The sequence below is a fragment of the Lagopus muta genome, chromosome 5 (assembly GCF_023343835.1).
Source record: "Lagopus muta isolate bLagMut1 chromosome 5, bLagMut1 primary, whole genome shotgun sequence".
In the NCBI taxonomy this organism is placed as follows: domain Eukaryota; kingdom Metazoa; phylum Chordata; class Aves; order Galliformes; family Phasianidae; genus Lagopus; species Lagopus muta.
Window position 1 is genome coordinate 32,032,398 of NC_064437.1, and position 12,738 is coordinate 32,045,135.

At 50.0% G+C, this 12,738-nt stretch overlaps 2 protein-coding genes across 4 annotated transcripts in view; both read left to right on the plus strand.

Moving 5' to 3' along the window:
• Positions 1–5,940, plus strand: part of PRKG1 (protein kinase cGMP-dependent 1) — a 391,794-nt gene extending 385,854 nt beyond the window's left edge. For all 3 annotated transcript variants that reach the window (XM_048946671.1, XM_048946672.1, XM_048946674.1), the window contains one exon: positions 1,931–5,940. In XM_048946671.1, coding sequence (XP_048802628.1) covers positions 1,931–2,029 — 99 coding nt within the window. In that variant the 3' untranslated portion in view covers positions 2,030–5,940. The remainder of the gene's footprint in view (positions 1–1,930) is intronic.
• A 1,259-nt stretch (positions 5,941–7,199) lies between these two features.
• On the plus strand, positions 7,200–8,652 carry DKK1 (dickkopf WNT signaling pathway inhibitor 1). Its single transcript, XM_048945782.1, has 4 exons — positions 7,200–7,437; positions 7,516–7,672; positions 7,769–7,879; positions 7,956–8,652. The coding sequence occupies exons 1-4, from the start codon at positions 7,261–7,263 to the stop codon at positions 8,204–8,206; spliced, it is 696 nt and encodes a 231-aa protein (XP_048801739.1). The 5' UTR covers positions 7,200–7,260; the 3' UTR covers positions 8,207–8,652.
• The last annotated feature ends 4,086 nt before the right edge of the window (positions 8,653–12,738 follow it).

Genomic DNA, 12,738 nt, shown 5'->3' on the forward strand with positions numbered 1-12,738 from the left:
TTCTTTATATTAATTTCAGTTCCTGATTTACCCGTGCATTGTGCAGGATGCTAGCGTAGATGCAAACGCCCAGGGAAGTTTTTGTAAGTCTTTTAGCGGGTTTTCAGCTTAGCAAGAGCATTTACAATGCTGCTTTTACCCAGTGCATATATCAACCCTGCAGGTCTACCCCTCCGACCGAACAACCAGCAGTGGTGACTTTAGTAGTACCTGGTGTCCATGAGCATAAATGGCTCCATGTCACAGCTCCAACACCAGAAGTGGTCTCTGCCCCTTTGGCACTGCCGAGAGGAAGGCTGTTCTCTGGTGTTTTTTGCAGGAAGTTACACTTCAGCTAGAAACAACATGATGTCAGGAAGGATTGTGTGAGCGCCAACACTCTTTGTTAGGATTATTTCTTGGCATCCTCTCCAAAATGTACTTCCATTACTAAGTGAACCTTACTGACATTTTTCCAGCCCTGAAGCTGTCAGTCCCACTCAGCCTGATTTTCCACTGCCAGCTCAGCTTCTGTGGCACAAGTCCCAACTCTCAGTAAGGACCATATCTGGAAAGCCACCCAAAACATGAATCTCTGGGAGAAGAACTCAGTTTTTCCTTCCATCAGTGCACCTTCCCTCCTTAGCTGGGAAGGAGTCAGGACAGCTAAACATGGAGACTAGCTTTTTTTGTTGTTACTATTTATTTATTTCAGAAATAGGCCTCTTACAGCTCCTTAACTCTTAGTACTACTAGTAAAGCAGTCAAAAGCTCTTTAGCCCTCGTTCCATGGGGTTTTAGGATCGAACTCAGTTTACAGCCTGCTGCTGGGATGTTGCTTCAGGGAGCAGCTGACCCTTGATACCATAGGTTCAGTCTATCATGACTCTTCCAAAGATGTGCTGTCGTGTATCACAGCTTTTATGGCACAGATCTCTGTGCCATAATTCCTCACAAGATGTTGGTAAGAGACCAGAAGGGTGGTGCCAACACTTGTGCTTTATCCTCTCGGATGGAGATGCTTGTCCCAGAGATAGAACTCACATAGGGATGTGCTGAAAGAAACAGAGACACATGGATCAGCACAAGGGACCATGGAGGAAAGCAGAACTCAGAACTCAGCAAGGATGAGAATCGTACGGGTAAGGGTTCTCCAACACGATGGTGCTGTTACCAACAAAGTAAACAGACTTGGATAACTAAAAAAAAGAAAATGAGCATATCCATAATACAGTTGTATTGCTTTTTGTTTCTTTGTTTTCACAATGAGTTGAATATGCAAGGAGCTCCCCAAGACATTTTCAGCAGCTTTTTCCCCAAGACATTTTCAGCAGCTGGTGAATGCAGCTGAGTAGTGAATTATCCAGTATCAAATACACCTCATGGACTGTAGGTTGGCTAAAAAATAAGGTGTTCCCTGCACAGCACTGCTATGTCAAGTGCAGTCCTCTTCAGCCTGCACTGTCTGCTCAAGGTGCTGCTTCAGTATGACGTTGATTATTTTGGTCTTGATAATTGGAAATTCAGAAATGCTCTTGGAATATCAGTATCTCAGATAGGCTCCATGGGCTGAAGAATACTCAGAGGCCTAGCTCACATCCTCAAATTCAGGATCCTGGAGGCATAAATTGGGAATTCTGGGCTTTGGGGAAGAAGGGTGTGCCTGGCATTCCAAGTCTTTTCTGCCAACCTTATCCCAATTGCTAGAAAAGTTCTTGAGGCCTCTCGAGGCCCTAGGTCATTCACATCAATAGGAACTTTGCTGGCCTGCTGCAGCTAGCATTTTCTGGTCCACAGCTGTATTTCTGGGACCAGAGCAAATAAAAAGAGTAAAAAAAACCCCACTGATTACTTTTGAATGATTGCTGTTGTGAGATGAAGAGATCTGTAGAGATTCCCAAAGACAGCTCTGTTGACGGTCCCCATCTCTTTCGCTCTGTCCTTTCCACAGGTTGCATCTCCAACAGACACAAGCAATTTCGACAGCTTCCCTGAGGACAACGATGAACCACCTCCTGATGACAACTCAGGATGGGACATAGATTTTTAATGTATTTCTCTTACCTGCTTCTGCCTTGCTGAAGACAGCTTTCTGGGACATGGCTGCCAGCGAAACTGAAAGAACTGGGGAGGATTCATGCTCGGGGTCACCATGATGCCTTGATTGATGCTGCTACAGTAACTACAGTGGCATTAGGACTTATTGCTTAGATGACAATAGTACTCTTCATGTTTTATGTTCAGACTTAATCTAGCAGTTGACATGGTGGTCCTGACGCAAAGCCTTTCACCAGTAGAGAAATATGTTTTTTATCACCACAACGATCTTGCTACGCTCCAATTACAAATGTTGAAAGATTCATAGTGTAAGACACAATTAATTCTAGCTGCGAGGTACTGGCTTTATCAGTAGGATCAGTAGTAATTTATTAAGTGCTGTAGCTAAATACAGTACAGGATTTGGGCTTCTCTCACACTCAGCTCGGTAGGTCTTCCACTGTTGGCCAGTCCAGGAACAAAGGAGGACCACAACAGTGCTGGTCAAAGAGTTCATGTCAAAGCAGTAGTACAGTTTGTCCTTTTTCTTTCCAAGCAGTATTTCACGACAAGACTGAATGTTACTCTTCGTCTTTCTTTCTGAGATTTTTTTTTTAACCTGGTGAAACAAAAGCACAACTGCTCTAGATCCTGTTGAGGCAGATATGGGTCGCTTCTCTCATACAGCCGAGAACATAACGTAACATGACGTTTGTGTTTTTTTCCTTTCCTTTGGTAGAAATACGTAAGTGCATGAAAAAAGAAATCATAACATTCTCAGTTTCACATATAAAACAGTGCTTAAATAATGGTCCTATAGTAAAACGACAGCAGCCAACCGGTCTTACAGTGAGCTATTAGGCATAAAACTAAGCTTAACTTGTAACTTTCCAGAACCCAAAGGAGAAATGTAAGGCCCATAATGCATTTTATAGGTGCTATGTACATCCCTCATCTGTGAATATACCGATTCAGTCAGCCACCCTTTCAGAAATATGTAGCAAGAGGCATCATTCTCCACCATTCTCTCAGAACAGATGAGTTTATGTCTCCGTGTCTGCATCTCTTCCATGTTAATTACAAAACCGATGAAGACAACAGAATATGTGATGGAGGGCCGGTTTGCTTGCTCTGTTTTTAAATTGCCCTTAAAAATGTAATCCTAATGCCTCATTGAACTAAATCAGAAGGAGTTTCACAGGAAAGTCAGTTGAATGACACGGAAACCTGATATTTCTTGTGTTTGTGTGAGATTTACTGGCCTGCCTTATCTCCAGCACACCATGTCCCCAGCGACCGTGTTTAAGGCCTGGGGATGGCCAAAGCTGAGTCGACTCATATGAAAAAAGAGAGGAGGAAAGGATGAAGGTGTGTATACATCTTCCCCTGGCTTCCACAACTTTTCCTTTGCTTTATTGAAGCCTCTTCTCATTTATACAGGCATAACAAGGGAATCCTGTTCTATATGCCTGCTTGTGTAGTACTTGGGACATGAAGCGTATCCCTTTGTACCAACAAGAAACATCAGATTTCCATCTCTCTAACAGACCTCTCAATTAGCAAACGCTGCCCCATTTGATCTCAAGAGCTGTTACATACACTGGCAGTCAAAAGATCAACTTTTGCTAACCAATGTTCAGAAAAAATTATTTCTCCAGTGCTGAATCTTTTCCATGTTCCTATTGAAAGCGACCCACTTAATAGAGCATGTTAAAAAGATGTTTCCTCCGCTTCTTTTAGAGCACCCGCAGTGTCTGCTGTTTTCCAGCAGCCTACAGAGCTCGCTTGTCATGGGCCCCTTCAGACCCAGTCCGTTGGCTGAATTTTCTCCATAGTTGTGCAGAAGGGAAGGGCAACGACATCTGCTCTTGGACACCAGGTTATTCCTGTGCTCGCTCATCTCATGTAGCAGTACGTTAAGATTCGTTTGCCTTGAAAACTGTAGGGTAAAGACAGTCACTGCATCTACCAGGTATTTCCTGTATAGGACTAGCTCTTACTTTTCCACAGAAAGGTTGAAAACACTGAAAGCAAACGCTGAACACTGGGGCTAAAATACTCACCCATTATCCAAGCAGACGGGCAGATGGGCAATGGCCGCATTATGGCTGAGTTGTTAACCCACCTCCTTCCAGATTTTCACTCAATGCTGTGCGTGCCACGGAGGAGAAAAGTTGGAGCATCTTTTGGCTTTCTGCAGAACAGACAGGGTAGGCTGCCTCAGTGTGTAACTGAGCAGCAGAGGTTCAGTTGCCTTTGAGCAAAGGATGGCCAGGAGCGCCGCAGCTCTCGGTGCAATGCCTATCCTTATGGAAGAAAGGTTTCAAGGGGCTGATGCATTGTTTTCTTCCTTCCTGCCTATTTTCCTTGTGCCACACACGAGACCTGAATCGTGTGACATGCACTGTACTGAAAATAGATTTATTTTGGTATCAGACACCTCACTCAACTTCTTCCATCACCTCTACTTGGCACCCTTTAAACAACAAACTTAGCGTATGTATATTATAGACGCCTTCATTTATAAGTAATATATTTGAGTTGCATAATATATATATATATATATTCACAACTGATTGCCTCTGTGTTCCCACTTACTGTCCTTTCTTCTTTGTCTCCTTTTTTGATATATGGGATGGCGGTGTATTTACGTAAGGGGATATCAGCTCCCGTATTTAAAGCAAGTGTATTACGGTCGGTGTCATAAGAGACAGATGATCTGTAGCTTCTTACAGTGCTGCATTATTCATAGCAAACTCTTATTTAACAACAGGACCACAAGCAAATATTTCTGTAAATAGATATTTTCGTGTTGATATTTTGTGGTACTCATATAACTTTTTATTTAGAGTTCCATGGCATTACTTCTTCATTTTCTTATTTGTAATGTAATGTTTTTAGATCCAAGTAGACTTGAATTAATGTCATAATTGTCAGTATTATTAAACTTTATGTCGACTGTACTGTTACTCATCGTCCCATAGGTTTAGAACACGATAGCTATCTGGCATTGTTGCAAGTGCCTTAAATCCATGGCATCCTATAACAAAATACAAATTTGGTGTTATGCTGCATGACAAAGACAAACACACCTCAAAATGTTGTCCTTTCTTAGCTTGCTGCGTTTTACAGTTCTTTCTGCTGACAATTTATAAGCCTTTATTATATAATATTGATGAACTACAGAAATGATGAAGTCGTTCTCTTATTTCTGTTAAATGTACCAGAGCTGTGTATCTGTTAATGAGATACAGAGTCATTTCTGTGAAATGTATAAATGTATGTGCGGGTCAAATTAATATATGACATCCTATCAGTCTGTACACAGGTATTCCTGTTCCGCTATGCCGTGCAGCTCCAGCCCATCGTGCAGTCCAGCTCCCATCATCTTTTATAAACCCACACTCAATATCCCGCCCAGAAAAAAAAGATGAGCACCTGAATGCAACTTACCACCAAGTCTCTGTCATGAAACCAAATGCCCCTACAAAAGAAAATGCCCCCCTGGGGGACGCAGCACCACAGAGCTGCCCAGAGCCTCCTCACTTCTCCCAGCGGCCCAGCGGGTGCTGTGCTGAGACATGGGCAGCTCCAGGCATTAGCAGCCAAAGGGAAATGTCATTCGGAGTTGTCTCGTCCTGAGTCCAATCCATGCTGTTCTGACACTGGTCCTTTATTTTTGTGTTCTTATTTCTCTGGTTTTTGTATTATGATGGATTCTACATAAAAGAGTTTTTTGTTTGTCAGGAAAAAAAGGTCTGTCATTCAACGGTTGTTGACCAGTTGCACTCTTTTGATGTAGATTTAAGAACTTTTTTCATGAACTTAACCGCTTTTGTTTTGCTCTGTATTTTCCCTGCAGCTGTAATTGCTGAGTGCCTGTTGTATACTTTATAGAGTTGAAATAAAAATAATTACTTTTGAGCAGCGTGTTGACATCTGTCTTCAGCAGGAGTCAGCTTGGGGCTGGTTCTGCTGTTCGGTTGGGTTATTTTACCCTGCTTTGTGGTGATCTGCAGTAGGAGATAGTTAACCAAGCAAAGTGTCATGTGACACTGCAGGAAGCTGTGGTTGCCGTGGTCAGTAGGCAGTGGCCATGGGCACCCCAATGGGCAGGCAGGGGTCCTGCATCACACATCATGGGCATCTCCAGCCCACATTATTCCATGATCACACTGAGCAATAAGCATCTTTACAGCACATTTGATCTTCAGGGGTGAACAGTACACCCGGTGTTTTATGTGCTGCCATTAGGATCAGCAGCAGGGCATGAAGAGCACAGAGACCCGATGCCAGTTGTGATCAACACCTACACCAGAGTGGCTCACAAGTCATGCTGCCTCTGTCCCTGCTGTCATTCAGGATGAGTGATGGGAGAGGGGAAGGCAAAAAGCTGGCACTTTGCAAGGACACAGGGCTGGTCCCCTCCTTCTGAGCGGAATGCATTGGGGTCAGCGTAAGTGTGGCAATGGCTTGTAATGCTTGCTAGCAGCTGCAGCAGACACCAGGTTTTGGCCCAGTGGGACGTGATGGTGATGGGCTTGATCCCCCCAGGGTCTGCTCAGGCGGCACCACCACGAGCCCAGCTGGGGCTGCATTTTCCCCCAGAACATTCAATTTAAAAAATAAAAGGGGGAAAAAAAAAAAAAAAAGAAAAAAAAAAAAAAAGAAAGGAGGAGCACGACGCTACGGGCGCGCGTGGCCTACGGAGTTCTTCTCGCCGCCGTTCCCCGTCGTGGCCGCCAGGGGGCGCAATGGCGCAGCCGCGCCGTCGGGGGGCCCCGAGGGCGAGGGGCGGGGGGAGCCGCGCCCCTTTGATCTCCGCGCATCAAAGGCACAGCCTGGCCCGGCCCCGCTCCCCCCGCCGCGGCGTGGCCCCCCCGGCCGAGGTCAGCCGAGTGCACGGGAGGGCTCCGACGGGGCGGGCTCTCTTCCAGCCCCCCCAAACTCCGCGGGGCCGGGGGTGCTGAGCGGCCCCTTCCTGCGGGTCTGCGCTGGCGCCAGGAAGGGAGCGCGGCGGAGCTGCCGCCGCCGTTGCGAAATCCCCTCCCTCAGGGGGGGGGAACAGCGGCACAGCCCCCCGGGGCCCTTTGAAATCCCATCCCTCCTCCCCGAAGGGCGGGCGCAGGAGGCAGCCCCCCGGGTATAAAGAGGCGGCGGCGGGCAGGTAGTGCTGCTCGGGGGCAGGGAGCGCAGCTCGGAGTTACGGACGGGACGGGGCGGACGGGTCAGGACAAACGGGCGATGCGGGCTCTGCTGGCGCTGCTGGCGGCCCTGAGCTGCGCGGGGCGGGCGGGGGCCGGCGGCGGCCTCAGCTCCAACGCCATCAAGGTGGGGGCGGCCGCCAGCGCCGCCCCCGCCGCCGCCGCCCCTGCGCCCTTCGACGGCAGCAACAAGGCACCTCCGGCCGCCACCCGGCAGGTAGGAGCGGGGCGGCCCGGGGGCTGCCGAGGGTTACCGGGCGGTGGGAAGCGGCGCTGACCCTCTGCCCGCCCGCAGCCCTTCCCCTGCTCCGAGGACGAGGACTGCGGCCCCGACGAATTCTGCGGAGGGGCGGCCCGCGGCGGCGGCCCCCCGCTCTGCCTCGCGTGCCGGAGACGCCGCAAGCGCTGCCTACGCGACGCCATGTGCTGCCCGGGCACGGCCTGCAGCAACGGTGAGGGGCGGCCGGGCCGTGGGGCGCGCGTTGGGCGGGGAGTTGGGGGGGAACACGCGGGGCTGACGGCGCTGCTTCCCCCTCCCCACCCCGCAGGGCTCTGCACGCCCCCCGAGCCCCCGCCCGGCGTTCCCGAGCTGGACGAACCCGGCCCAGAGGCGCTGCCCCGACGGACGCCCGCGCCCGCCTGGCCGCCCGACGCCAAAGGTAAGTACGGCCCCGGGGAGCGGCGCGGCCGCAAGGCGCCGTCGGAACTCGGCGCTGACCTCCCTCCCGTCCGCAGGTGAGGAGGGCGACTTCTGCCTGCGGTCGTCGGACTGCGCAGCGGGGCTGTGCTGCGCCCGCCACTTCTGGTCCAAGATTTGCAAACCCGTGCTGCGCGAGGGGCAGGTGTGCACCCGGCACCGCCGGAAAGGAGCCCACGGCCTCGAGATCTTCCAGCGCTGCCCCTGCGCCGAGGGCATGGCGTGCCGCCCGCAGCGCGACCGCGGCGGTCCCGACGCCTCCCGCCTGCACACTTGCCAGCGGCACTGAGCGACACCGGGGGGCAGACCGAGGATGGACGAACGGACGGAAGGACAGACGGGGGGATGGACTCTGGCCCCACTCGTGAGAGCTCCCCGCTGTGTGCACAGCCGGAGCAGAAGGTTGTTTCTCGAGGGAACTACTCTTAAGCGACTGATTGCAGTACGTTACTGTGTTGTGAATATGGAGGTGGCACTTAGTGTACAGACGTTCTGAGCGAGCCTCCCGGACGCTCCTTCAGCCAGGACTGGGACGTGGTATGCGCTGGGTTTCCAGTTGCTCTCGATGGACGCGGCCGCCCCTTCAGGTGAAGGGCAGCCCAGGCTGCGCTGTGCCACGCTCCGGGGCGATGCCCTACGGAGGCGGCGGGGTCGCAGAGCGGGACCTCAGCGGCCCCGGCCCTGAGCCGTGCGGTCGCGCCGCTCTGGGCACAATAAAGTTTATTTTTCGCTTCACCTGGCAGTACCTCGCTCAGTTCTTCCCTCTGGGGTGGTGGTGTGGAGGGAGGGAAGGGTGTGAGTGGGAGCTCTCCCGGCCCCTTGCATTGCCATCTGCAGGAATGCTCCCGAAGCACAGCATCCCTTCTGTGTTTTACTGCGACCTGACCTCCGGTACTAATGCCTGTGGCATTAACTCTCCTGCTTAGAGACCTCTGGGGCTACCCAGACTGCTGACATATCAGGGACAGAGCCTGACAGAGCTACCTGCAATATGTCCATGCACCAAGAGTGACTGCTGTCAGAGAGTGGCTGAGGTTGGCACTGGCTGCCCCAGCCCAGCACTGAGCCAAGGGAATGGGTTCAGGGCAGCTGTGCTCACAGTGCAGGGAATGGATTCTCCCAGTGCTGCAGCCTGAACCGGTGCTTGGAGCATCCCAGCCAGTGAGGTCATGCTTCAAAGGCTTGAGCACTGCAGTTACTTTTATAAGTAGTTATTCTTTTTTTTTTGAAAAAGCACTGTTCTACAACACAGCAGTTGCAATCTTGCCCAACACCAGTCACTCATGCTGGGGCAGTGTCAGCAGCTGGCTGTGTGCAGAGGCACGGGTGGTATTTAGATGCACTCAGCTCTGGTGCTGAGGTGATGTATTTCGTCTCTGACATACAGAACAGTATCATTCAGTTCAGCACCGCAGCGTATCAAACCTTTCCCACTCACCTATTCACTTTTCGCATCCTCTCCGTGAGCACAGCCCTTGGGCCGCCCCTTCAGCCGCCGGGCGGCAGCTCCACGTCCCCCTGCAGGGGGTTAGAGGAAGCAGAACACGCACTGATCAGACTTGGAAAGGACGGGCTGAAGCGGTCCCCTTACTTTGAATTTACTGCTGCCTGCACGCGGCTCAACTGCCGCGGCTCTTTGACATCAGTGTCTCAGGATGGCATCGGTGAAATGATTCACCGGGGAGAAATAAAAGATCAAAGCATGAGCAGGAGACACAATAAGCAGGTTTTGTTGGGGGGGATGGATGGGGGGGGGGGGGGGGGGGGAGGGGGAAGAGGCTTAGCACCCCTTGTTTATGCGCTGCTCCTGGTCATACAGCTGAAAGCATTAACAGAGGTGATCTAAGAAGTTATATATCATTACTGGCACTGATAAACAGTAAAGCTGTTCTTTGTTTCTCAGAGCAGCAAAGAGCATCTAATACACATTCCCCATCTGTCAGAGGTGTGCGTTACTGCTGAGGCACTGTGTGCATGGTTTGATGTGTGACATTTCTGTTAGAGCCTATGGTGTGCCCACTTCAGTACCATGGTCCATGTGGGGCCGTTCTGGAGGTGCCTGCAAAGGCTGGGCTGGACTTTGGAGCTCTCTGAGAGCGGCTGAGCCTTCCAGAGGGATGATTCAGCAGGAGGGGGCTGGTGGAGGGCTCAGCCTCTCCAAAGTGATGCATATCACTGTTTACTGACTACTGCTTTTTTTGCAGCTTCCACCCCCCCCCCCGTGCCTGAGTTGTGTCCCTAATTAACAGCAGAGGATGAGACGAGGACAAGCCAGAGCCTTTGGGATGCTTCTGGGCAGACCCCGGGGAGGGACCAGACCCGTTAGCGGCTGACTGAGGTGAGTAATTAGGCATCGGCATGCAAATAGGCACAGCCCACGGAAAGGCTCGGCTGGGAGTCAGGGATGCTTTTAGGACTGAGCCCCTTCGGTTCCAAGCTGGGTCAGGAGAGGATTTCCCCCCTTTGAAATAACGAGGGGAGCAACTAATTATTACTTTTTGTCTGTTTTTTTAGGTACTGGCACCACAGGGCCCTGCAGTTGGCTGTTGGCTCTTAGAGAACGTGTTGTGGGGCTACAAGCATGTGGGTGTCAGGCACACAGAAAGCGCTGCTCTACTGTTTTCTTTTCTTTTTAATTTTTAACTAGCTTCCTTTCAAGATGCTGATTTTCAGAAGGGTTAGTAGTTGTACAAGAGCTCCAGTACTGGAAACATGACCCTTGGCAAACCAGGCCTCCAACCCATCGATCCTCCTTCCTGATTTCCTCCTCGGAAAGTGAAAAATCCATCTTTGTCATGCCTGATGGAGGGCTCCTAGCAGAGCACTTTGTCTGCCTGCACCAACAGGCGGATGTGCTTTGAAAAACACAAAATGGAAACATTTGATTCTACTGCACGCTTTTCAGTTAATATCCCTGTTGGGGGTTTTATGAGAATTATAATGGCTTTGGTGTGTTTTGAGTCCCTCAACAAAGAATGAAAAGCCTTCTCAAGCCAAAATGTAGTATACGTTCAAAAATGGATTTGTTTGTTATTTTTTAATCCTGGGCAACAGTGCAACACAGACATTCCTGTATTGTTTTGACCTTGTGCCTTACAGTTAGTTCTCCATCTCCTATTGATTCCTTCTGCTGCTCTGCACCTTTCCAGCTGGCCCCATGAGGTTAGGGGGCACTTCAAGGTGACAACCCAGTGAGAAGTCAGATGGTCCTGGCCAGGTGGGTTCTGGACTCCGATTCTCGTGCCCAGGCTCTTTTCTCTGACTCTTCCCCATGCACCGCATTACAAACCAGCTTTAGGCAGTCCTGATGGCTCAACCCACGCTGACCCTTCCCTGTGGCTCTGCTGTCCCAGGCACCGCACGTTTCTGAAGCTCAGCTGCACCAGCTAGAGGAATGCCTGGCCATAAATGTTCATGCAAGAAACTCAGTTCCTTCTGGCCAAGGTCCAGCCTGAGCAGGGAATGAGCAATGGCCTTGATAGCGAACAAACCCAGATCCCTTCCCCTATTTGGACACTTGCATCTTGCATTCAAGGATGCACAGGCTGTGCTCAAAGTGAAGAGCCCAAGAAGATCCCTTGTCCCTCCAGAGGGATCACTTAATCTCTAACCTTTTTTTTTTTTTTCTCGTCAAGACAAAGCACTGATATGAGCAATATTAAAGTATTTTTTCCCCCATGGGTTGGGGAGAGCTTCCAGTCCCTGCTTGGAGAGGTGCTTTTTGGGGGCAGATAGGGACATATTGTGGAATCACAGAATCATAGAATGGCCTGGGTTGAAAAGGACCACAATGACCATCTATTTTCAACCCCCTGCTATGTGCAGGGTCGCCAGCCATCAGACCAGGCTGCCCAGAGCCACATCCAGCCTGGCCTTGAATGCATCCAGGGATGGGGCATCCATATCCACAATCTGTTCCAGTGCGTCACCACCACTTCTGACTCATAAATCTTATGTCTAATAACAAAAAAGCAATAGGGGTATGAAAGGGAAGCCCTGGCAACCTGAATTACTGATGTTTTAATTCTTGCTTTAGGATTTTTGTATTCCCCCAAAGGAGCTCAGAAGCAGTTAACATCATGCCCTGCACAGAGGCATCGATAGGAAGATGTAGGGTGGGTTCCCAGCGGACTCACACTAGGATTTCCCAGGCTCTGTCCTTATGCTTCTGGAAGCCAAAGTGGTTGATGGGAAGAGAAAAATCCCTCCTGTAACTCATGGCACTGAAATACTAGTCATGTGCACAGAAAATTTCTTCAGATGAGGGTTTTCTGGAGCTGTAAACACATTCACATATATTTTTAGGTATCGTGTTCTTAAAAAATATCATTCAGTCCAGCTTTTGAGTGTAAATCTTGCTCAGATCCCTTTTTAAGCCCATCAGGATTTTTCTGGTCGACTTACATTGTGGCATCATGGCACATAGTTTCGACAGGTTCCTTATTTCCCAGCAGAATCTCCTGTTCCTTCCTCTGCTAGCAGTTTACTGACCTGTTGAATATTGAGTTACTTGCTGCCCTCTAGGTTCTTATTTGACCTTTTGTTATTAGAGTTCATAAAAGAAAAGCCAAGAAGCCAGTAGTGCATATTTGAAAGCCCAGGTATTATCTGTAGCCCTCATGTTTGTATGTGTTTTATTTTTTCCCCTGTTCAACAGATCAAAGTCACTACAATTTGGTTCTGTGTTTGGGAAAAGCCCACATTCTGCCCCAGGAGTTTTTTAACTTCACACAGGGTCTCATTGGCAGGTCCTGTGGTGGTGATGTGTCCCACAGGCTAACAGTGTGTGCCCCACCTGCTTCACAGATATGAATGTGTCTG